General features: G+C 39.7%; 2 protein-coding genes across 9 annotated transcripts; one reads left to right on the top strand and one right to left on the bottom strand.

Moving 5' to 3' along the window:
• Positions 1-1,129: 1,129 nt before the first annotated feature.
• Rbis (ribosomal biogenesis factor) lies at positions 1,130-23,176 on the top strand. Of its 7 annotated transcripts, XM_076563820.1 has the most exons (6): positions 1,154-1,275; positions 2,755-2,871; positions 5,277-5,393; positions 17,938-18,008; positions 21,021-21,054; positions 22,020-23,176. In XM_076563820.1, the coding sequence occupies exons 2-4, from the start codon at positions 2,758-2,760 to the stop codon at positions 18,004-18,006; spliced, it is 300 nt and encodes a 99-aa protein (XP_076419935.1). In that variant the 5' UTR covers positions 1,154-1,275; positions 2,755-2,757; the 3' UTR covers positions 18,007-18,008; positions 21,021-21,054; positions 22,020-23,176. The 7 variants fall into 7 exon arrangements, 6 of the variants coding, with proteins under 6 accessions (XP_006994786.1, XP_076419935.1, XP_076419934.1 ...); XR_013048970.1 differs by having other exon boundaries at positions 17,938-18,125; positions 21,021-23,176; XM_076563819.1 differs by having other exon boundaries at positions 21,021-23,176.
• On the bottom strand, positions 5,767-25,181 carry E2f5 (E2F transcription factor 5). 2 transcript variants are annotated; one of them, XM_076563818.1, is made up of 8 exons: positions 24,806-25,181; positions 14,668-14,777; positions 12,990-13,151; positions 11,324-11,367; positions 9,552-9,616; positions 8,392-8,521; positions 6,884-6,928; positions 5,767-6,455 (listed from the first exon to the last, which is right to left on the bottom strand). In XM_076563818.1, the coding sequence occupies exons 1-8, from the start codon at positions 25,013-25,015 to the stop codon at positions 6,346-6,348; spliced, it is 876 nt and encodes a 291-aa protein (XP_076419933.1). In that variant the 5' UTR covers positions 25,016-25,181; the 3' UTR covers positions 5,767-6,345. The 2 variants fall into 2 exon arrangements, with proteins under 2 accessions (XP_076419933.1, XP_076419932.1); XM_076563817.1 differs by having other exon boundaries at positions 8,392-8,659; positions 24,806-25,177.
• Positions 25,182-26,331: the final 1,150 nt, after the last annotated feature.

Raw genomic sequence — 26,331 nt, 5'->3', positions numbered from 1 at the left:
AACTCTGGTTTTGCAAAATAATTTTAATGTTTTTCTGTAGCTTTGATGTCACTCCCACACCTACACAAAGCAGACGTATTTGTTTTTATTTTTGCCTTGCTTGGGGCAAGGAGGCTCTGATCCAAGGGCATCATCACTTATGAGCTTCACAGGTATTTTGAAATGCATTTTATGGTACTTAGAAGTGGATCTTTAGAAAGAATACAAAATATAAATTAATGTGTTATCAGGCAATTGTGTTTCTTTCCCGAATTTATTCCTTACTTTTCTGTGACAGGTGTAATATAAAATGCTGATTCGTTGTAAGGGTTGACCATCTTTCTATAAGCAGATGAAGTGCTGGTTTAGTTGAAAGAGGACTTGAGAGGATGCCAGCTGTGGTGGACCGTTAGAAGTGGCTTCCGCTCTGGGCCTCAGTGGTGCCCCTGCTTGCCAAAGGCGGTAGTATCATTGCTTTATTTTGGTAGAGCAAAAAGCAGTCAGAATGCTTCTATGATACAAAATTACATACAAATGCCAACATTTCATTTATTTGAAAACTGTTTTCCCCGTGACGTCTACGAAGTAAGTAGAAACATGTGGAAACAGCTATGTAAATGGCTTCTTGGAAAATGTGAACGGATTTTTCTGAAATGCCCTAACGCGGCGAAACGTGCAGATCCCACAAAGAGCGACGGTGAAGAGGCTTCTGAGTTTTCTCAAAGGTTCCTGATGAACTCTTTTGCACATATATACTATTGTGAATAATTTCTTGTACATCTGCAGTGTTGTAAGAAATTTTCTTTTGGAACAAGAAAGTAACAAAATGAAAAGAATGTGAACTTTTTCTTCAGTGTACTGCTGGCCCAGCCCGGACGCCGCCCGAGGTCGCAGCGCCACCTGCCGGACATCCCAGTCCGCAGCTAGTGACTCCGGGCTTCTCAACCTCAGCGGGCGAGGCCTCGTCCCCCCAAGTCCCCCCTTAAACCCGTGTAAAAGGTCCAGGACAGCCCCTTAAAGCGAGCTCCGCGCTGGACTAACTCCTCCCCTTCCAGGGCGGCTCCTTCATGGTGGGCGTGGCCACGGCAAAGGGGGCAGGGCTCCGCTGGAGGGCAGCGCGGAAGGGCGTGGCTAAGAAGACGAGGCCTGTACGTGGTGGGCGTGGCCAGACTCGGGGTGGGGTTACGGCTAGAAAGCGCTCACCTAACTGGCTGCTTCTTCCCGGAACTTCCTGTGTCTTGACTTTGTGGATGGCGTCACTGGAAACCTGAACAGCCGCGTGCGTTTTGCATTTTGGTGAGAAGCTTAGGAGGTTTTTCGGCGCGCTGGGGTGAAATGTTTGGGGCCCAGGCAGGGCGTGCTGGGACTGCTGGCTGCGGCGGCCCCGAGGGCTCTGTTGTACGGGCTTCTCCGCCCGCTGCCTAGTACTCGTGGGCTATGGACCCACCCGCCCAGGCAGGCCTGAAACCTTGGGGCCCCCCTTGGCAGGTTCCCTGTATTTGAACCGTCTTCATCACAATTTTCAAGCTGTCAGCTTGACCGATCCTGGCCTCCGTTAGGTTGTTCGTCTTCTCGAACCATTCTGTGTTTCTGGCTTAGTTATCTCTTGTCTTTGGAGTTAGTAACACCTTTGCCTGTGTATGCTTTATGTTGATGTTAGTGTTTGTGTATATAAAATGCCTGTTTGCTTGGCCTATGTGTACTTCAATACCGATTCTTTATTACTTCAGGCTTAGTAACTGGTAAGAGGTTAGATAAGGGATTTTAGAGGAATTGACTAACTTTTTAGTTTTTTGTTTACTCTTGTAATCATGTATTATCTACTGCCTATTTAATTTATTTATTCTTGTTTTTTTCGAGGCAGGGTTTCCTTATGTAGCCCTGGCTACAGGCTGGCCTTGAACTTACAGAGAAATTCCGCCTGCCTCTGCCTTTTGAGAGCTGGGATTAAAGGCGTGCACCCACCAACACCACCACCAGGTTTTTTTTTTGTTTTTTGTTTTTACAAACAAACAACAAAAAATTAAATCTTGGCAAACTGCATCATTTCTTTCTTTAATCTGTAAAATTGGGATAATAGTACCTACCACAAAGGGATGTGGTGAGGAATAACTGAGTTAAATCACATAAAACATTAGTCTAGTGACTATATGTAGTAAAAGCTCAATAAATGTTAATTATTTTAAAATTTGCTCTTTAGATGAATTATTAAATGGATTTGACAGAAACTTATAAGGTAGAATTTAAATTTTTATTTAGCCTGAGCAAAGAAAACAAGGCTTTAATGTAAAAACCATTTGTATCGAAAATATCAGGGAAGTTGTTGAAAGGTATATGAAGGAGGTAGGAAGTATAAGATTAAGGAATGTTTTTGATAGGGAGTACTAGACAAAAGAAAGTAGAGTAAAAAGGGAGAAGAAATCAACAAGTATTTAGTATCTAATATATAACAGGAACCAGAATCGTGTATTAGTGTGTGAACTTGCAGAATTGTTGCCAGTTACTACTATAAGATGCTGTAGAGAAAAAATTGTTGCTTGTGTGTGTTGATGGTACCAAATTCAACCAATAGATATTAACCGTGCATCTCGGGCCTGGGCTGGGGACATTGGGAAGACTGAGATATGTGTGCCTCAGTTGATAAAGCAAAATGTCTAGGGGTGGAAGACATGGTATTTATGTAGCAACTTTTAAAATAATCAAAACTAAGATGGCCATAAAAGTTAAAATTATTTGTAGTTCAAAATATAAGCAGTTTAACCCTTTCTTTTCTAGACAATGGCCAAGAACAAATTAAAAGGGCAGAAGTCCAGGAATGTATTTCACATAGCCAGCCAAAGAACCTTCAAAGCTAAAAATAAGGCAAAACCAGTTACTACTAATCTTAAGAAGGTAAGTATTCTGTCTGACTTTATAAGCAAAATGTACTTAGAAACTACTGAATAATGGGATTTTGTTATTTAAACCAGAAATTCTCAGCATTTCTTACTAGGCAAGATTATTTTAAAAATATTAAGATAAATAACCTACCTCCCTTTTAAAATACAAATTAAAGAGGGGGGCAAAAACAAAGAAACTGCACATATGAGGTCCCACACAACAGCCTAATAGCTGTATGAGACCACAGAAATTACTGTTAAGACAGTATGCAGGACAGAAGTTCTTATGAGCGCACTTTGAAGTATATTCAAGATTCCACTAGCAAAGGTGTACAATGTCCACCAGCAGCTTGCTAACTAGAAACTTGGAACTTAAAAGCCTATAAAATGGAGCCAGGCTGTGGTGTTATACCCCTTTAATACCAGCACTCAGGAGGCAGAGGCAGGTGAATCTCCAAGTTTGAAGCCAGCCTGGTCTACGGAGTGAGTTCCAGGACAGCCAGGGGTACACAAAAAAACCTGGTCTACCCCCCTCCCCCAAAAAAGCCTATAAAATGAAGAATACAAAATTTGAAAAGGTTTGTCTTTATTCTTCAAAATAGGTGCTGGAGAGATGGCTTAGCAATTAGAGCATTTATTGCTTTTGCAGAGGACCAAGGTTGAGTTCTAAGCACCCCATGGGGGCTTACAACTAATTCCAGTTCTAGGGGATCTGATATCCTTTTTTGGCTTCTGTGGTTCCCTGCATACACATGGTGCACATAAACTTATGCAAGTGCATAACATATAAATAAAAATAGTAAATCTTTATACTTCAAAATGCCTGAGAAATTGTTTTCATGGCTAAGTAGATTATGTATACTCTTAGAAAGTTTCTTAGCTTAAGTAGTAAGTGAGCTGGCTCTCCAGGATGTAATAGTTGTCATAAAAGTCCACTAAAAACTGACTTACCTCTCTTAAGAACAGGGATACACTTTCTAAAGGAGATTTGTGATTGCATAATTATAAAGGAAGTAAAGTTGGGTAAGACAGGAGTTTGGAGCGAGTTTTCCTTGTAGTTGCAGAGACCTGAATGAAAAAGAGCTAATACTGCAGAATGGGGAACCTGAGGGCAGCATGTTCATAGTCTATGAGGAGTATTACTTTCTTGAGCTATAAGACAGTAGAACTTTTACATAAGTGGATAGGATCAGAGAAAGGGCATATCAATAGGTAGTTGGAGTTAATATCAAGTAATTCCTTCAGAAAGTAGCTTTATTAAATTTTACATAAATGACAGCTTGAAATTTGTGACAATGAATTTAATGAAGCCAGTCAGTGAGTTATGACTTTAGTCAGATTAAGATCTGGACTCAGAATGGGTCAACTGTGCTTAGCCAGGTTACCAAGCAAATTTTGTCAAGGTACGAGAGGTGAGAGAGGTGACGGGATGGGGGGTGTGGGGAGAAGTGAGTGGTAGAGGGAGGAGATATGTTGTCTCATAGGGGCAGAGGGTAGAGGTCCATTGTTAACAGAACAGGACCTTGAGACAGGAGACCATTAGACTAGATTTTTTTGAACTCACTGAGCAGAGATTCCACACATAAAGTGGTCAGAGTTTTTGAATTCACAAAGCAACAGATAATTGTGGTATTTCTGGATGACCATAGGGAATATTGGTGTTCTCATGAAGAATGTGGTACAAAGAAGCCAAAGGCTTTTAAGGAGACACTGGTGGCAGCATTGAATACACCATTTCTTCTCTGTGCTTAGACTGAAAAGGGCTAATGTTCATTCATTAAAAGAAGGTGTCCAGAAAAGGGCTCAAGAGTTTCCTATTTGAAAGGACTAAAAACATTTGATCCAGGTTTGTTTATTATAAATGAGTTAAATACCAGAGCCAGGATTTGTCACATAACATTTTTTAAAAAAATGTGTATGTGTATCATATGCCACTTCTATGTAGGCCTGCAGAGTCCAGAAGAGGGTGTCAGATCCCCTAGAAATGGAGGTGGTTGAGCCACATGATGTGGTTGCTGAAAACTCAACTCCAGCTCCAGATCACACATTTTGATCTGTTTATGTCAGACTCTTAAGCATGAGGCAAATCTGTATTTTTTAAAAGTCCAAACTTTCTGACTAAATTTCCTTATAAGACAACAGTAGTTTTTGTGTAAAATATCTACTTGGTAGAGTCAAGAGTTTATAGATTTCTTTTTTAAAACCTTTTTTTTTTTTTTTTTTTAAGTTTGTGTCTGTGCCACATGCAGACAGGAGTAGGAGAGGGTGTCTGAGGTCAGAGGACAGGAGAGGGTGTCTGAGGTTCAGGATCAAATCTGGGCTGCCAGGCTTGCACAGCAAATGCCTTTACCTGCTAAGACATTTAGATAGTGCAGTACTTTAACAGTTATGAGATACTAAGATTTTTTGTTTTTACAGATAAACATTATGAATGATGAAAAAGTCAACAGAATGAACACAGCTTTTGTAAATATACAAAAAGAACTTGCAAACTTTTCAAAAAGCCTTTCTCTTAAATCTGTGCAGAAAGAGCTGGTAAGTAGAAATTAGTTGCTTTCATGACTGATAAACTGAAGGCTAACACACTTGAATAAGTAATTTTTACCTAGTGTTTTGGTATATATAGCACTGTAAGTCATATTCAGGCTCAAACACTAAGTCTGATATAGAATTTATTGTATTTCCTAAGGGACTCTAGAAGAGTTAAACTAGGTAACAGTTTGTAGTCATGGTGGTTTAGTTTGCTGTTACTTAAGTTTTTGTTGTTGAAACTTTCTTCCCTTTGATTCCTCAGAAGCCCCGTGAAAATGAACCGGCTAATGTTGATGAAGCGACAAGACTAATGGCTCAGTTGTGATCTAGTGACAGTATATCACATTCCCCCAAAGGTCAATAAACCGAATGCTCGTACACCTTGATCTTTTTAATCTTGTTAATGGACAGGCATTGGCACATTTTAAAAACAACTACATAACAGATCTTTCCTAGACTCTAGGAAAGTGGAATGTCAGAAGTCAACAAACTGAAAGACTTAAAGTGCTAAAACAGAAGGCACTTCACAAAGTCTGTCCACGCAGCAGTGACGTCCTTCCCTCTATGTGGCAGTGAATGTCTGAAGGACACATAGATAGAACTTTGTGGCAGTAACAACATAAAGACAAATAAGTGATCTTCTGGGCAATCTTTTGTTGTGATGGCCTGAAGCCTGCTTTAACTTTCCTCAGCAGAGGAAGCTACAGCAGAATTCAGCTTGAAAGAAACTGAATATAATCACTGGAGGGGCATGCTGGCAGACAGTTAATCACCCCCTTGAAGCAGTCAGAGCCCTTTCAAGTTTTGTGAAGTAAAAAATAAAATGTTAGGGAAGAACATTTCAGAATCAGCGAACTAAAACGGTGTTACATTCATAATTTTAAATACTTAGGTTATTAAGAATTCTACAATGTTACAGTTAGAGGTAGATAACAGTCCCAAGTTTCCATGGAATCTAATAATTTAGTATCTGAACATCAAACAAATCACAAACTCCTTCATTATCATCTAAATTAAAACTGTAGTCATCTGCTGGGGTAGGAGAAAGCCGTAAGAGAGGAAAGACTGCAAAGGAAAAATATTCATTGTTACAGTTGGTTTCCATAGGAGTTACGCTGATTAACATAACATAACATAAAATTTCTCACAATTCTGAATCCAAACTTACATAAAAGCCCAGCAAAATTACTAATTAGCCTACTACAGATGATTTTTAATAATTATTTCATATGACATCCTGGCTAATGTTAGTAATAGTTCAAAGTGATTCAGGTGGGCAGCTTGAAATTGCCTGTGATGGGAATATGTACAAAACTTCATTGTGACATACTATTCAATTTCAATGAAAGTGGTAAGTATTCCTTTTGGAGTCGTTCCCTAAAAATGCAAGTAAATAAAAATTCTAAAAGATGCCTAGTATAATCTTGAGTCATATGGCATTTATACTCGAGGATAGTGATATATATCCAGTAGTAAAATCTTCAACTACTTACCATCAGAAGACATCAGTTCATCAATGATGTCTCCACTAATAGATCCTGTTGAAAACACAAATGTGATAGAGGCAATTACATTTCAATAGTGGTAGTCACATCACTAGTTTGATTGGCAGAATGAAGTTAAAAGTACTAGCACATTGTGGAAAGAAAATTTTATGAGTACTTACTTTCTTGGCATTATCTTTAAACTTGCAAACTGAAGACAGGAAAAGACTGCCCCCATTCTTCTAAAACTGAATCTGTCACAAGTGTGATATAATTCTACTCACTTAACAACACTTCATTTCTCCTTATCTTATACATCAAAATGTACTTGCTTTACCTAAACAATATTTCTCCTATCTGCTCATTACTTCCCTTTCCTATATCTCCCTGGTGGCACCCTATTCTAGTCTTATCTTGTCTCTGTTGTGGCAACTGCAAACATCTCATCTTCAGTCTCTGAAGCTTCTGAAAAGCTATCCTCTGCTTCCCAAAAGCACATTGTTTCCAAGTCAGCCTACCCTCAAGCTCACCACTGCACAGCTAACTTCTACTTTCCCTTGTACAAGTCTTAGCTGGTTTATTAGCTAACATTTTCATCTGATATTCCAAACCACATTACATGTGGCCCCAAGTAACTTCTCTCACTTTCCCAAATGGTACACAGAAAGGAATCAATTATAATTATTATTATTTTTAAATGCTCTTTGGAAGTCAATGTACCAATTAGGTTTAAGCTAAAGCATATACTGTTTATTTACCTCGTGTATCCCAATTAAATTGGAATTAGTACTTTTTTAAAGACTATACGTGTGCATCTCTTCAGCTATAGTGTATAAACTTATAGGAAGAAGCAAGGTATATATAACACAAAGCTTAAAAACTAAATTATGTCCAATTAAAATCTAGCTTCACCGTTACTGATTATGAAATTTCAGTAGATGCAATGATATATCCCATTAGCAAACAATACAAATTTTATAATACAGCTTTTTATATTTGCAGTGTATTTGCTTAGAAACAAAAGTTCTATATAGTCTAAACATTGTAACTGACTATAGATACTCCTATAATGTGCATATACACATACATGCATACAAATATGGATTTCATATGACATCCTGGCTAATATTAGTAATAGTTCAGTGATTTGGGTAGGTAGCTTGAAATTGCCTGTGGTGGGAGTACGTACTAAACTGTTGATTGTGACACACTGTTCAACTGCTCCTGAGCCAGTGTGTGAATAGTTTTCAGTAAAAGTAGTTAAGTATTCCTTATGGGTTCTTTCCCTCAAAATTCATACACATGCATACCCATATATGTATTATGTCTAGAAAAATATAAAGACAGAATTTGCTTTAAAATCTTCCTTTATAATACCTATTCTAGTAACAGGTATATAGAATATAGAGTATACTAAATTAAAACATTGAATAAGCTTATTTTGCCTTTTATCTAAAGCTCTCTGAACTGTTTGAGGCAGTCACCTGAAATTTTTAGATCAAAGACTTTCTACCAACCTGAAGATACTTCTGTAGCTGGTGTCTGCTGGAAACTCTGGCTTCTTTCAGAAACTTGCTGCTCAGGCAGGTTCTGAGCAGCCATGGTGGATTTCTGTGGAGTCACTGATGTTGAGGACTGGGAGGAAGGCTGTGTGAGGTCATCAGGTGGGGGGACAGGAAAAACCACCGGCTTAGATGAACTGGACTCTTTATTTATAAGCAGCACATGGATAGGTCCTGAGTGACTCTTTAAATTTATCTGGTATTTCTTTTGTCCATTCTGACCCTTTGAAGTTATTGGGCATAAACAAATAAGTATTATCACTGCTAGCTAATTTGACACATTAAGACAAAGGCAAAGTCATTAGAATCTAACAACTAAACTCACATGAAAAAGTCATTGGGTTGCAACACAGGAGAAAAGACCAAGTAGAATAGAATTCTGAGGTCTGTAAGCCACTTGCCCCTAAGAGGAACTTTGCTAAAATGGCTATCAGTTATAAAATTCTAAATAATCAATCTGTCCTGTCCTTTCCTCTTTCCTTGTCCCTGTTTTTCCCTTTGTTTTCTTTTCCTTCTCTTCCATTTCTTTCCCGTCCCTCACTTTCATCTTCACTGGACAGACTTATACTATGTTGTCCAGGTTGGTTTCAAAACTGTCTTTCACATGCTGGGATGATTATTACATGCATACACCACCATCCATTTTACTATCTGTAATGTTACCTGGCTGTGCTCAGTAATGTACAAAGTGGCCACATGCATGAACTCCGATCTCTGGAGTAAGCTACCACGACTGTGATCATCTACATCCTATTTGAATTTACAGATTTCACAAACCAAAACTTTTCCAAGACAACTGACTTGACTTCCTACATAGATAACAAAATTCTTCCTTTTCCAAAAGGTAATTTGTTTTGTAAAGCTTTAAAATACAGATATATAAATTCCTAAATGCTTTGAGAACAGGGGAGAAGGGACGTACAGATTCATTCAGCTACTTTTACCAAAGTATTGAAGATACCCACATTCAGATATCAGTGCTTTCAGATATATAAATACCAATAACTGAAAAGTGTCCACACACTGTTTGTTCTTGTTTAGTTCAAGAAAATATATTTGTTTCTCTTGAGACAGTAGATCTATTTCTTCACTTGTATAAAAGCTATCCTACATACCATTTCTGGAATAGGTACTTCGAGCTGTGTGCCAGAAGGTGCCTGAATGGCCAACAGTGTATCACCTGGTAAAATAAAATTAATAAATACTTAACAACTGTAGAATGCTATAGACCATAAAAGATGAGGTAAGAATGAGACAAAAGTATAGAATCAAAAGTGTAGACTTAGTCACAGGCTTCCAGGTGTGGTGGTACATGGTTTTAATCCCAGCACCTGGGAAATGAAGGCAGGAAAATTAAGAATTTCTTTGCTACAGAGTGAGTTCTAGTCCGGCACTGGCTAATTGAGAATCTATCTCAGAAGTTAAATAAACAGAGGCTAGAGGTGTAGCTCAGTTGGTAGAGTGCTGGACTATAAAAAAGGCCTGGTTCTATCCCCAACATTGCAAAAATCAGGGGTGATGGCACATGCCTATAATCCCAGCACCAAAGAGGAAGAGGCAGGAGGGATCAGAAGGTCATCCTCAGCTATATAGTGAGACTGAGGCCAACCTGAGACCCTGTCTTAAAAAAAAAAGAAAAAAAAAAAAAAAACCTAGGCCAGATGACATCAGTGTCAATAAAATGAAGGCCATAACAACATGGCCATGCCCTGGATATTAAATAAGGACAGGGCATACATGTTATTAGTAGCTTTTATAAGTCTCAAGCATTCTCAGAGTTGGCTGCTACTCTCACTGAACAATTCAGGTCCTTAGCTTTTCTTTTGTGTTCTGTAAAGTCTGAGACTGTGCAACCCTTTAGCCTCATATAAACATTGGTTACTTAAAGCAGTCAAACCATTTAAACAATAGGACACTAGAAGCTAAGTATAATAGAGTAACTGGTTGGTTATCCTTAGGCAAATTTATTTTTGAAGCCTGTTTTGCAACAGAACTTTTATGCAATTCAGGTTAATAAAGCTCCCTCTAAACTTCACTAGAATGTATAAGAACTATGCTGGCAAAATAGGACCATAAAGTTATATGTATTTTCAACAGTCTTTACATGGAAATTCAGTTTGCATTAAAAAAGAATTTGACAAACTGATTACTCTGTGTAGGCAATACACATGCTATCCTTTTAGTAAACATGCATAATATAAATATGCACAGAATTTTAGTTTATAATTTTGGAAATAGTCTCATCCACTTTAGCTGATACATCACATTGTCATTTCAAGCTTTAAACATGGGAAGTAGAAGATGGAACAGGATTAGGAATAAGATTCCTGGTTAAAGAACAGATTCACCTAACTTTCCTCAAGAGTTCTCTGCATTCCACCTGTGACTAGTACCTGTTGTATACAGTTTCATGAAACAATGCTTATATTTCAAGTTCTAATGCTCCTGTGACTTTGAAAAGGCTGCTAAATCCTGCTGACTTAAGTTCCTCTTCCCTTGGCTCCTGTGCCCTAACACACATAAAGTAAAAGTTATGAAAAAGGTTACTGCCATGAAAACAGAAATGTAAGCAGCCTATCAACACTCCACTACTGAGAAAGACAAAAATATTCACAACTCAGTAGTGGAGTGTGTCAGGCTGAGTGTATGGAAAATTGTGAGAAACTACAGTCGACAGGTTGCTGAGAGGAAGAATGTGATGGCTCATGCCTTTAAATCCCAGCACTTGGGATATAGAGGCAGGTGGATCTCTAAATTAGAGGACAGCCTGGTCTACAGAGTGAGTTCTGGGACAGCCAGCGATACACAGAGAGACCTTGTCTTGAAAAACCAAATTAACAGATAAACAAATAAATGGAAAAATGTAAAAAAGGCTGACAGTACTCACCATTAAAGCAATTGCAGATGTCTTCGTGAGTTACATAGGAAAACGTACTGTCATAAGAGTTAAGGAACAACATTTATATCAAGGCCTGCACAGTTAAGTTAATCAAACTGAAGTCCAAATTGAAATCAAGTGAGTGAAGGTGCTACCACTTGGTCAGACTAAAGTGCAAGTCTTTAGAAAGACAAAGACAAAGGTCTGTAGGCAGAGTTTCTATGTTTTGCTCTAATAAGAAGCTGTTCTGATTTGTGACATCTGAGGACTTTTGGGGTATGATGGAAAATGGTACATATACTAGAGATGTGTGTGCATACAGAATGGATGGGAAAGAGCATTATCACTGTGAGTGGAGAGCGGCCATACAGGATAAATCTTCTTGGGTAACTGTTTATCTTTAATGAATTGCATGACAACAGAAAGAAAGAGAGGAGTCTCTGGAAAACAAAATATATTACACTCATAGCTCTTAGAGACTAATGTGTCACAGGCCACATTGGAAATAGAACAGTGTGTTTAGAAGGCAGGAGAAAGCACTAGTCCAGAATCTTTATTTGGGTCTTCATATAAAAAGCAAGGCAGGGAAGGTTAGTTTGAATTGGTTAGTTTGAATAATTTTGACCAACTCGTTTCTATAGGATCCCAGGTTGCCTTTTCCTGGCCCTGGGATGAGGAAGTCAGAGGAATATTGCCTCCTGGGTGTGTGGGCCAGATGGAGGTGGTATGGTACAACTCCATTCCTGGCTGAGCCCTTGCCATTTCTAAGAATTAGCTAAATCCAGGGCAGTCTTTTCCCAAACAGAAATATTTTTTGACACATCAAAATATCACAACTATGTAAGGTATACAGCATATGTACAGTCATGGTTTAAGAGACTTGTAAATGGCCAAAATCTTGTAAAGCTATATAAAGCAGGGCAACAAACTCTAGATCACTTAACTGGTTTCTGAATCTTCAGGTTCCACAGGACGCAACTTGAAAATTCTCATTGTTCTCACATGATTATGGAGCTCTGACCCCCACACAAAAGTAACAAGTAAGACAACATGATGAATGCATTGTATACATTACTCAAATATTTCTGTGAGGTGGGAAAAAACTGCGAAGTTTCTGTAAAAGTACAGGTAAACAAATACAAAAGAAATCTCCAAAGTCTCTAAGCATAGACAGTGATGTGTAAGGAACACATGGCCTGCATTATTAATATCCCTCTATGTAGTAGTAGAAACCATTCTTGGGTTAATATTAGGCAGGACTATAACAGTAATATCAAGGACTATAAGCTATTGATAGTCTTTTAAACTCAAATTATTTTTTCAAAACTGAAAGCTGCTAGGGTTTTGACTACCCTACAACTGGACATAATTATTTAAAGCACCCTGACATACTTAGCAATAAAATTCAGACCCCCATACTAAGCTACAATGCTGCATCCTGTTAGTCAGGATGCTGAAAGAACACATCGTTCCCCCTCACTACAACACAAGAATGTTAATAATAAAACTTAAAATAATAGTATTTTTAAAATACCAGTCTAAGTTATTAGAAAATTATAAAATGTTATGTTCATTTGTAAAACTTAACTGCATAAGCATCAGGTAACTGACTTGAGACTAAAGAAGCATGTACACATTCTGCAGCTATATATATAAAACTTACTCAGAAGGATATTTGTTATTAATGGAGTCTTCCATCACATTTTTGATGCTTTGCTGTAGCCACAATTTCTGCTGGTCGAGTTCTCTTTCCTTCAGTTCTAGATCTTCAATTTCAGCTTTAAGAAATCTTAATCTATCTATAACTTCTTTAGTATTACAGCCAGCACCTACACCCCTTAAAAGCATGAGAATTAATACCTACAGGTTCAGACACCCATTTAATATATCATTTAATTTTTATAGTAATAAACGGACTTATACATTAATCAAGATGAGTTTACACTCTTCTGGAACCACACATTAAAATCCTTACAAAACTTAAAACATCAAAGCTGTATACATACTTGCTTGGAAAATTTACTGATAGGGGCTGTAGAGATGACTCAGTAGTTAAGAGCACTGGCTGCTCTTTCAGAGGACCCGACACCTACATGGCAGCTTACAACTGTCTGTAACACCAGTTCCAAGGAATCTAGCATCCTCACACAGACATACATGCAGGCAAAATACCAACGCACATAAAAAGTAAAAAAACAAAAACCTAAAAAAGACAAAAAAAAAACCCACCACTAACAACAACAACAACAAAAAAACACCTTTCAAATAACAACAAAAAATTTTGATGACAAGAACCATGTTTTAAAAATGCTTAGTATGTGCTAGAATGGCTTTTATCACCTGGAAGGCCAAGCTAGTGACCGAGGTGCCAAAATCACATCAAAGCTAAACAGTTACATTTAAGTCTCCTGGTGTACACTGAGGTGCTGGTAAAGCTAACTGTAAACTTCTGGTTTGGGATAGAATTCTAACAAAACAAAAAACTAAGGCCGAAGGAGTACTCTAAAAACAGAGCGTATTTGTCAGAAGCACACAATCATGTCCTAGCTAATATATGAAAGAGTGGAGAGAGCAAGGAAAATATCCAACACATAATGAACAGATAGGCAAGCCCAGGGAGCCTGTCCTGGGGAAGAGAAGTCTGGTGTGATTGGCCAGCTAAACTGAGCATTTAAAGAAAGGTTTAAGTAATTCCCTTCTTGATCTCTTTTGATTGATTTTAGTTTGAACCAAACACCCTAATAGTTGTGCCAGAAACCCCATCCAAGGACTGAGGAATCTGGATGCAGACATCCATGGCTCGCCCCCAAGTGCAGCGCCGGGAGTCTAATTAGCGAGAAAGAGGAGGGTTTATATGAGCGAGAATTGTTGAAACCAAGGTTGGATAAAGCACAGGGACAAATAGCCAAACAAATGGAAACACATGAACTATGAACCAAAGGCTGAGGGGCCCCCAACTGGATCAGGCCCTCTGAATAGGTAAGACAGTTGATTGGCTTGATCTGTTTGGGAGGCATCTAGGCAGTGGTACCAGGTTCTGTGCTCATTGCATGAGTTGGCTGCTGTTTGAAACCTGGGACTTATGCAGGGACGCTTGGCTCAGTCTGGGAGGAGGAGACTGGACCTGCCTGGACTGAGCCTACCAGGTTGATCTCAGTCCTCGGGGGAGGCTTTGCTCTGGAGGAGGTGGGAATGGGGGGTGGGCTGGGGGCAGGAAGGGGGAGAACAAGGAAATCTGTGGCTGTTATGTAGAACTGAATGGTATTGTAAAATAAAATTAAATTAAAAAAAAAAGAAAGAAAGGTTTAAAGCTAGATATGTAGCTAGTATTGGGTAGGGTTTGTGTGACTTACTTCCACTGGATACTGTTCTTTGATTTTTTTTCAATTAGATCAATTCCTTCTAAGACATTGGTGATATCATAAATTCTTCGCTTTTGCCTCACAGCCAAAGTATCTGCAGCCTGGTTAGGACAAAGAGAACAGAGAAAGCACAGTGTATATTTTAAAGTCAGAGAGAAAGTTGGCTATTAAGGTCAAAACACGAGAGTCCAATCCCAAATTTGACCCACTCAGTATTTTGAGAACATTAGCTAGATATATTTGAAGTATTTCCCAGACTTTGCAAATACTAGAGAAATTATCCCATCTAAACACTAGCAGATGCTGGAGAGAAGGAAAAAATATGGACACAACATATGGCCCCAAAATAAAACACAGTAGTAATTTTTGTCACCTCACAGACTAAGCTGAGGAGGAACTACTAATTGTTAATCTGTCACTTCCTATTTCTCTCTTCAGAAGAATCTTATCAAAAGACAGCCTTACTCGATGAATCTGGACCTTTTGGCAATTAAGGAATAAGGGTAGTTGGAATTATATGCACAAATTATAAATCTGTTTAATAATGATCTTCATTTTTAAAGCTTTATTGCATGGATGAATTATCCCACCCCAACAGTATTAATCAACAAGAAATAAAAATCTCTAACATAGTGGTGATTCTAGCAATGATTTTAAAAAAGCATGGTAGTTTCTTTCCTAGAATGTAAGAGTAACACAAATATTATTGAATATGATAAAACAGGTCAATTTTTGAATCTACTTTTAAAAAAAGAACTACTTGTTTTACATAGGATAAGTAATGAAAATTTTTTTGTCTGAGTTTATCAAATGTTGCTGGACTGGACATTGTTAATATATTAATGGAGTTTTTTGTCTGAATAATGGACTAGACATCTTAATATAATCTTGACTGTGTATATTGTATATACTTATTGGATAGAATTTTTCTTGTATTAGTTATAAGCTTTTTTAATTTTAGACACAAAAAAAGGGGAAATGTGGTGGTATTGTGTTCCCCAAAATATTGTGCACCCTAATAAACTTATCTGGGGTCAGAGAACAGGACAACCACTAGATACAGAGGCTAGAAAATGGTGGCACTCACACCTTTAATCCTAGCATTCCAGAGGCAGAGATCTACCTGAATCTCTGAGTTTAAGGCCACAATGGAAACAGGCATGGTGACACACGCCTTTAATCCCAGAAAGTGAACCTTTAATCCCAAGGAGTTATGGCAGAAAGCAGAAAGATATATTAGGCGTGAGGACCAGAAACTAGAAGCATTTGGCTGCTTAAGCTTTTAGGCTTCTAGCAGCAGTTCAGCTGAGATCCATTTGGATGAGGACACAGAGGTTTCCAGTCTGAGGAAACAGGATCAGCTGAGGAACTGGCAAGGTGAGGTAGCTGTGGCTTGTTCCGCTTTTCTGATCTTCCAGCATTCACTCCAATATCTGGCCTCAGGTTTGATTTTATAATAAGACCTGTTAAGATTCCTGCTACATATTACCATTTTAAGAACTGAATGAAAATTATGAAGAACACCATGTAGTTTCTGTGATCAGTTCCCCACTAGGAAAAGAGGTTACCCAGCAGTTAGTTCCACTTCCAGAGTCCAAAGCCTATATCATTAATGTAGGGTCCCACTACACAATGCATGGCACTAATGAAAAAGTAGTTAAATGGTCCTCCTGACAATTTCCAGCACATTATCTACATTAACAAATGTGATTTATAGCTTAAGACATGGTTACCAGCTCTTGAACTGGTAGTCAACACTACTTGCTTGACTCACCAACTTGTCTTCATTAGGGTTTCTACTGTTGTGATAAGACACTATCACCAAAAGCAATGGGGAGGAAAGGGCTTATTTGACTTATTTGTCCCAATCCCAGTTACTCATTGAGGGAAGTCAAGCAAGAACTGAAACAGACCATGGAGGAGTGCTGCTTATGAGGTAATCCTCAGAGCTTCTGCCGGCTTTCTTATATAACCCAGGACCACCAGCCTAAGGGTGGCACCATCCAGTGGCCTGGGCCTTCCTAAATCATTCATTAACCCAGGAAATGCTCTACAGATTTGCTACAGTCCAGTCTGATGGAGGAATTTTCTCCATTGAGGTTCCCTCTTAGGTAGTAACCCTACCTTGTGCAAACTGACAAAAAAAAAAAAAAAAAAAAAAAACAACAACAACAACAACAAAAAAAAAAAACCAACCAGGATGCCCCACATCCAGGTCTTTCTGGAATGGGACTCGTGTCTCCAACAGTAGACCAGAACAGGATGTGCAGTGATGGGAGCAACAGGCTTTTTAGTATCCTCAACTCTGAGTTGGCATTGTCTAAATTCTACAAAATCTCTAGAATCTCCTAATCTCCAAAAGACTCTTGACTCCAGGGAATCAAAACTTAAACAGGACTGGGACTAGCCATGGTTGCACAGTACTCAGCAGAATCTTTATCATCTCACTTTCCTTCACAGAATTTCTGTTTGTGAGTTTGACTTTATTCTGAAGAACAGCAACCTACTGCAAAGTAGCCATAAAAAAAAAATTCTAAAATTAAGAATGTTCTTGCTTCTTTCTGAAAAGGTTCTCAAGAAGTGACCCAGAGTTCTGCCAGCCATGGTTCTGTGTTTTCAGTATCTACATACACATGCACCACATCATTCACAGCCATAGCAACAGCTCCTGGTATCTGGTGTTGCACTGTACACATAGGATCCAGACCATAAGAGCTGTTTTTTTTTTTTATTTTATTTTTGAGATAATTACATTTCTTCCTTTTCTCTTTTCTTCCCTCCAAACCCTCTCACGTGCCCCTCCCACTTGCCTTCAAATTCATGACTTCTTTATTCACTGTTATTGCATGTATGTATGTATGTGTCAGTGTGTATATATATTCCTAAATATAACCTGTTCAGAGCTCACCACTTGGCACTGGATAACCAATTGGTGTGCTCTTCCCTAGGGAGGACCAACTCTCCTGTTCCCAACTTTCCTCAGTTGCCTATAGTTCTTTGTGTAGGGCTGAATCCTAGTGGGCTTTTTCTTGTCCACTCTGGAATATTCACTGGTGTCCTCCTTGTTCAGCTCATGTTTGAGCATTCATGTAGGTGAGACTTTATGGGTTCTGATATCACTAGGAGAGAGACAGCAGACCTTCTCCGTCATTGTAAAGTTTTCAGCTTTTAATTTTAGTGACATGGAAAGCCACCAGGCAGCTTTAAGCACAGGGATGATGTGACTTCATGTTTCAAAATGTCCTCTTTGTTTGCTATTAGGAGAATCTTGTTGAGAAGAAAACAGAAGAAAGGAGATCAATGAGAAAGGCAACAGCAACAATCCAATAAAGGTAGGAATACAGATGGAGTAACCTAAGAAGGTGATGATCAGCGGGGACAGTCTGAGTAGAATCTGAAGGCTCTGCAAGCAGCAGTTCCCGGCAGAGAGGAGCCAAGGATCACTCAAGGTTTTGTTTGTTTTTTTAAAGTTATATTTATTGGGGGCGGGGCATATGTGCCACAGCTCATGCATGTAAGACGGGACAGTTTTGTAGAGCTGGTGTTCTTCCACAGACCTGGCAACAAATGCCTTTGTATACTGAGTCATCTCCTTAGCTCAAAAGAGTTTTTGACTTGAACAACTGCAAGTGAGGAACAGCACTGTAGGAATAGGTTTGAAGGAATGGAAGTCAGGAACTTAACCTTGGAGACTGTGACATCCCAAAGGAGATCACTGGGCATGAGAATGTAAGCCATGAAGGAGACACCAAAGCTATAAGGGAGGCACAGGCTAGACATCAATCTGATTGTCCTTGGGAGACAGACATCTCAGGAACAGTGGAATCCACAAGATCCACCTAGCAAGGGAACAAAGAGTGTGAGAAATGAAGAACAACCTGACACTTACACATGGGGCATGAATGCAGGAGTTGTGGAATTCAAAGGAAAGGCGTGTAAGGAAGAGGCCGTGAGGGAAGAAGGTTCAGAGATCTCCAGGCACCTGGGAAAGAACCAGTTTGGCAGGGGAGGAGGGATCTCCTGGAGGAACAGAAGGAAAGCTAGCATAGAGAGCGTATTTGAAGTGTCATGCTGTAATGAGGAACAGAGACAGAAGACTGTATCTGTAGGAGCTATGGGATCTTCAAGAAGTTTTTTCTTCTTCCTCTTTCTCTTTTTTCTTTTGAAGATAGGTGCTATTTCAACCTGTAAGTATGCTGATAGGAATGAACTGGCAAACATAGATAATTAACAACACAGAAGAGCATTAAAGAGACCGTTAGGAGCCAGTGGGAAGGCATATTAGGAACTGAAGTCCAACACTGGGCTGAGTGCAAATGCTGTTACATTAGTAGACAAAACAGCAGCCGTTTCCTTCCTAATATGTTTGATTTTCTCATCAGCTTTGGGGTAGAGGGATGGAAGGAAAAATACTGACATAAAATAGTGGACAGTACAGAAGGTGTTGTTCAAATCCTAAATGGTCTTATTAATAAGAAACCCGGAGCCAGATATTGGGGTAAATACTGAAAGATCAGACAGACAAAGGAACAAGCCACTAGAGAAACTTCTTATCACCACCAAATCCTCAGTCTGAATAGAAGGTGAGATTCTATCTCCAGGAATCCTGACTGAAAGCCTGAGTCCTCAGCTGAAAAAGCTCTAGTTCCTGTCTCCTCACGTCTTACACACCTTTCTCCACTCAGCCATTTCACTTCCTTCCTAGTGCTGAGATTAATGGCGTGTGTGCTTCCCAAATACTGGTAGCAAAGGCATGAGATCTCATGAGGTTTAAAGGTGTGTGCCACCACTGCCTGGATCTGCTTCTCTCCTAGACTGGATCAATCTCATGTAGCCCAGTGTGACTTTGAACTCACAGAGATCCAGACAGATCTCTGCCTCCAAAGTGCTAGGCTTAAAGGTGTGTGTCACCACTGCCTGGCCTCTTTGTTTAATCTAGTGGCTGGCTCTATCCTCTGAGCTTCAGGCAAATTTTATTAATAAGTAAAACAAAATATCACCACATGAGGAGTGTAGATAGCACCTTCAAAGTTAGTGGTCATGAATTTGAAGGGAGACTCAATATATTAGTTATTTTTCTGATGCTGAGATAAAACACTATGACCAAAGCAACTTAAGGAAGAATTTATTTTGTCTTATGGTTCCAAAGGAATAAGATCTATCTTGGCAGGAAGACAGGAAGGACCCATTTCCTTAAGTTAATTATTACCTAATTTCAAACACAACTCATTATAATTAACATGTAAAATGCTTGATTTTAACCTATAGCAATAGGGTAACTGAGGACTTTACAGATGTTATCTAATGTAAAGCTCACAATAACTCTGCAAAGTAAGTGTTCTTATTTCATAGAGAAGCCCAGAAAGCTAAAGAATAATAAATAAGGACAGCATTTGACATGAGTCCTATATTCATGAAACAAAACTGTGACAAAACATTTTATACAACTTAAAAGACTTTAAATAATTTGGGCATATGAATTCAGTGTATGTTTGTACTGAACAGGGAATTCAAGTAAAACTTGAGTATAGGTTCCATAAAGGGTAGATAAAAATGGCAGAAAAGCAGAAATTTAAATTTCCACTTATTTGCTTACTGAAAATAAACTCATTTAAGGCTATGCCTATGCAGATAGTATCTCATAAAATGGTGCTTAAAACATCAAACTGTAGGGGCTGAAGAAATGGCTTAGCTGTTAAGAAGAGCACTTGTTGCTCTTTCAAAGGATCTGGGTTTGCTTCCTAGCACCCACATGGAGGCTCATAAGCATGAGTAACTCCAGTTCTAAGGGATCCAAGCACCTCTTTGGACTTCCACTGGCTCTGCATGCAGGTGGTGCACATAGATACACATGAGGCAAAGCAGCAGTACAAATAAATAAATCTTAAAAAAGAGTAACCTGTGCAAATCCCCAGTTAAATCCCTAGCACAAAAAAAAAAGGGTCAATTGCCCTAGAGATGTTAAAATGCTATAAACTTGTGAAGAAGTGGGAGTACTTAAGAGCAACAAAGAAAATTCCTGGGAGAGGCTGATCTGTTTTCAGTGGGTCTGGAGGGGCCATAAATCAACAAGGAAATGAAATACCAAAGAATTGCTGACTCTAAGAGCAGAAGGGCCCCTCCAGAAGCAGCCCCGTTTATTTACACAGTAAGTGTTTCAATCCCATATCAATCCTCTGCCCTAAAGAAACTGCACCTAAACATACCCTCTGTGTTTGGTTACTCTGACTGCTATTGTACTGTATTTTGAAACAGATAAGCTTTGAATATTTTTCTGATGCTATTTTTAATAAACTCTGTACAAGTTTTTTTTTTTAAAGTACATTTATATTTTTCTTAAACAGGTCACCAAAGAATAATCAAAAGAGGAGAAAAAAGGTATTTGATAGTGTCTATTTAACTAGGAAAATCAGTGATCTTTTGAAATCTATAAACTGAAATCTCTAGAGATTGTGTGCCTGCGTATAGTTCAAAAATCCCTTTCTAGAACTATTATTTTGGCTGGCATTCAGAGATTTCACTGTGACATTTGTCATTATATTTAATCTGTTCCTAACTGACACCCCTGCCCCACTGCCCTCCCTCGTCTCCCATCTCTTGCCCTCTTGCTGTGTTCTCACATGGTCTTTTTATGTGTGAACTGCCCTGCTGGTTCTGTGTCTCCAAATTTGCTGTCACAAGGAAACTGATGAGATTTCATTAGGCCACATCCTGATAGTGTCATTTAACTCAGCCTTCCTTTTAAGAAACTACCTTCAAATGTAGTTCCATATTAATGAATGGGGTGGAGGGTACTAGTTTTGACAATTTAGCCTATAACTCCATTAATCAACTTTCCTTCTATATTGCCATATCTTCTGGCAGACATTTTCCTGCTTTGTTTTTAAGAATCTGAGTACTCAAATACTTCAAATAAAAATCATAGTAGAATCTGGAGAGATAGATCAGCAGTTAATAAGAGCACTGGCTGCTCTTCCAGAGAACATAGGTTCAATCCCCAGGACCCACATGATGGCTTTCAACCATCTGTAACTCCAATCCAGGGGTCTGATGCCCTCTTCTGGCCTCTGCAGGCTCCAGGCACACATGTAGTGCAGACATACATGCAGGCAAAACACTCATACACATAAAATAAAAAAATAAAAAAAAAATCGTATAGCATATTTGTTTACTCATGTAAAATCTTCAAGGATCATCTTCCCAGTACAGAATTTCTTTCTCAAACAGAAAAGCTCCTCACTGTGCCATCTGAGTTGCCCATCTTTTGACTATTTGAGTAATACCGACATGAACATGGATTTTATAGATCCCTCCTATTCCAGACCCCACTTTCAATTCTGCAGGCATATACTCAGGAGTGGTGCTGTCCTAAAGCAAGTACTGAAGGCTTGCCATGCTCCATACATACCTCCCTATGTCAACTACCTCAAAACCTTGTTACCTACTGAAGCCTGAGGCTGAATATGTCTCATCTCTGTGTGTGTGTGTGTGTGTATCAGTTAGGTCATTTGTTATATTTGTGTCTGGATCTGGGAGAGAAGAGGTACCAATACTTAGGTGTCATTGTAACTTAAGTAACCATAATGCACAATGTACACAATCCAGATTATGTTTGCAAAGTTCAAGATGGCAGCCAAATGGCAAATAAAACATTGTAAAGTATACTGAACAGGAATTTTCAGAACACACACCCACACTCTTTAACAGTTCAGTTATTAAGGTACAAAAAAATAAAATACTATACAGAATCTGCTACCAGTGCCCTCCTTTTTAGACAGATGCCCATTGCCTACCGTGTTACTTTTATTCCAGAGAAGTAAAATTTTGTCTTTTTCTTTACAAAAAGGAATCCATGATACAGAAACACACATGAAAACTTAAATTTTTAAGGACTACCACAACAGTACATCATAGAAAATAAGTCTACTGTCTAATGAACAATCTCACTTGACAGACCTGACCCAGAACTTTCCTAAATTTAGTGTATCAGGCTCACAAGAGGATGAGAATATTATACTTACCATCTACACAGTCTTGATTATTTTACGGCCACTCAGGATATTTCATGGGAAAGTTAATATATTTTTTATAGTTGTGATTTTCACAAAATTGGATTCTTTTATTTAAAAAATTAGGTGCAAAACCTGTATCAGTAGCTTATACAGAAAAATGTTCTTTCCTCAGAGAATAAAAAAAAATGGATGAGTTTTATAATTTTCAGATAGAAATGTATTATTATCAGAATAAGTCGATCTTTAGCATGTATTATCAGGATATCTTAATGATATTTCATAATGTACTATGAGAAACATCACTAGGAATGCCTTACTGTAAGTTGTTTTATATGTAAGATTTTATTTTTTTATTAAGAAATTTTTTATTCATTTTACATAACCAATCACAGATCCCCTTCTTCCTGCCCCTATATATAAGATTTTATGTGTATTTTTATACATGAAATGTATGTATAAATAAAATGTTTTTCTACCTAGAAATAGAATACTTCACTGGTCTCTATAAGTCATCAACCCTTATTAGTACAGAAATCTATGAACCTTTCTTTAGGACAGATCCAAGATAACTGAAATAAGACTCTTGAATATCAAACTTATGCTATTGGATGCCTGAGCCTGCTGCCATACAGGGGAAGGAAGCCACATAACAAAGTCTGGAAGGGCAGACCGAGTTCATCTTATTCTGAGTTGAGCATGTTTCAGGACCGAACCATCGGAAAGCCCCGGAATTCCCTGATTTTTTTTTTTTTTTTCATTATTGACAATCACTGGCTACAGCTGAATTTAATTCTGAACAGCAGATTTCAATGGATGTTTTGTAACATCAGGGGTTTCTCTGCTGACCTCATTACTCCTGGTGAAATTGGAAACCATACCGTTTGAATTCATTACAATTTGAATACTGTAGAAGCCCATTAAAGTACTTTTAAGGAGGTAAAGAGGTTGAGAGAGGGGAAGAGGGAGGGAGAAGGCAGGCAGAGAGAGACTATATGAATGAGAATACAAGTAAATTTCAAAAGTGGCAACAAAAAGAAAAAAAAAAGGTCCCAGGAATACCATTTCCAAATAAAAACGGACACCCATTGGCATCTATACTCAGGAAGAGGGGGAGGGGGCAATTCCAATGCCAACAAGCCAGTGCCTCCCACTGGGCCACCAAGAGGAGGACACTCAACATGAAAGTTACGGAAGGCAGGCTTCTTTCTCCAGCTCAGACACTATTTCCATTGCCGTGGGCACAGCAGTGAGGATGGTAATGGCTTCAAGCCAGGAAGGTGGCATGGTCCTTAGTCCCTGGGTGCTGCGAGTTTTCCCATTACAGCCAGGTAAAGGAGTCACAGAGGCGATCCGCTGTGATTGTAGACTCCTTAGTAATTGTGTTTGTTTTTTAAAGTATTGGCTCTTTCTTAACTTCAGTGTACTGGCTGGATTTTTAATTCACATGATCACATACTTCTTTTCCCCCCTCTGTGCTGTGGAATCCTTACAAATCCTGCCAGGAACGGTTAAATCACTGTATGACCGAACAGCTTCTGATGAACGTTGTTTGAAAAAATCTGAACCGAAGCAAACATTCTTATAAAACCAGATTACGTTTACTAAGCAATTCCACCGGTTAGTCTGGAAGTCACAAAACTCTCCGTGCGACTGCAAATCTCCCATCTAGAAACCCGTAAGATTCCAAATTAAGTCAACAAATCGAATCTCACTTCCTGTCGATGAAGAGTTTCCCCTTCTAAAAATTATTTTAGCGGGGAAGTGTGGGAAGTTTTCTCGTTTTCCTTTCCTTCAGACGAACTGGCACTAAGTTCTTCAAACAGTAATAAAGTCCTGTAAAGCGGTCCATTAAGGCATCAGTTTCCAACACCAAACCAACCCTGAGTGAGTCCAGAGCAAAGCGCGAATTTCTGGGTGCTTGGGCCCCGGCCGCCGCGCTCAGGGTGCTCCTTTGTGGCCGGGGCCGCGCGGCTACCCGCCGGCGGGGGCCCCGCGTCCAGCCCCCCTCTTCCTCGCTTCCCGGAGGGCCCCGACGCCGGCGTCCGGCATCCCGGTCGGCGTGTGGGCGGTGGACCCAGCTCCCTCAGGCCTCGCCCCCCATCTCCGCCCCCGCTCACCGCTTTGAGATCCAGGACGCCGTCCTGCGCCTCCTGCAGCAACGACACGAACTTGGTGGTGAGCAGCCCCAGGCTCTTCTCGTGCCGGCTGCTGCCCGCCGCGAGCGCCGCGGGCGGCTGCGAGGATGGCGCCCCAGGCGGCGGCGGCGGCGGCTGGGCCTGGGCCTGCGGCGTGGGCTGAGCAGAGCTCGCGGGCTCCGCCGCCGCCATCGCCGCCGCCCGCCCGCCGGGAGCCGCTGGGCCGCAGCGCAGACGAGGGGCGCGGACTCCGCTCCCGCCCTCGGCGCCCCTCGCGTCCACCAGCCGCCCGGAGCCGCGAAGAAGGCGCGCGGGACCACAGAGCGCGCGGACTCGGGCGAGCGCCGCGAGGGTGGGCCCGAGTTTAAATGGCAGGAAGTGACGCCGCCCGGCGTTGCCTAGAAACGCACTCTCCGCGGAGGGGTGTCTAGCGAGCGGTGCCCTGGACTGCGGTCCCGCCGACTCCCGCGCCCGTTTCAGGCCTGCGGCTCTCGCGTCCCTGGTGTCTCTTTGGCACCTACATCAGGTGCAAGTGTTGTTAAGGTTCATCTTCGCGGGAATAGGAGGACGCGGCGTCAATCCTCAGTCCTTTCCAAAGCCTGTTGAAGGCGGTAGATTCCCAACTCTTGCCTTACCTGCCTTTATTAGTGTTCTTTACCCAATTAATTATATTGTTTTGTTTCCCAGCAATCGCATTATTTAGGCGCTCGCAGCATCGTGTGCTTAGTGATATCCTAAACTACGGATGGATAGTGAAATCACACAGGTATGACAGGAGGAAATGTGTTCCCACCCTGCATTTTACTTGCAAACTTGAGAATCAGGATAAAAAACTAGTTGACAACTTGGTGTTAGCACACATTGAATAGTGTTCACACTTCACAAATACTAGGTGACTAAAAACATCATTTGGCAGGAAATAATGGAGGATATATCCTACACGAAAGAATGCCTAATTTGACAATAGAGAAAAAAATCACCAAAATGAGAGGGAAAACTGACAGCATCAACTAGTAAATGCTGGAAACCATTTCAAACAAAAATGCTGTTTTCCCTTCACAGACATTAGTTTATTAGCCAATATTTTAGTCCGAAGAACAACAAAATTTGGGATAGAGAATCTAAAATAAATTGAAAACAGCTAATACAACTGCCTAGGTAATTTTATATTAAGCAAATCAACAAATTTTATGAATTAATATTATAATAGAACGTGTTTTTTGAGATGTTGATTAAGGAACTTGTGTGCTAGGTCAAATTGATGTGAAATAAAATTATTACTATTTCTAAAACAATTTTGTGTGTCTTATTTAGCTCAGGCTGCCATAATACATCAGAAACTGGTTATTTAAACTATAGAAATTTATATTCTGAAAGTTTTGAAGGCTGCAAGTCTAAGAATCAAGGCATAGGAATTGCTGAGTTCTAGGCAGGAGCCTCTTCCTAGCTTGTGGATGCTGGATTTTTGAACCGTTTTTGAGCGGCTACTGAACAGCTTTGGATTTCTC

Source organism: Peromyscus maniculatus, chromosome 2 (assembly GCF_049852395.1).
Source record: "Peromyscus maniculatus bairdii isolate BWxNUB_F1_BW_parent chromosome 2, HU_Pman_BW_mat_3.1, whole genome shotgun sequence".
Lineage (NCBI taxonomy): Eukaryota > Metazoa > Chordata > Mammalia > Rodentia > Cricetidae > Peromyscus > Peromyscus maniculatus.
The sequence above is the reverse complement of the archived record's forward strand: the minus strand, read 5'-3'. Positions and strand labels throughout refer to the sequence as shown.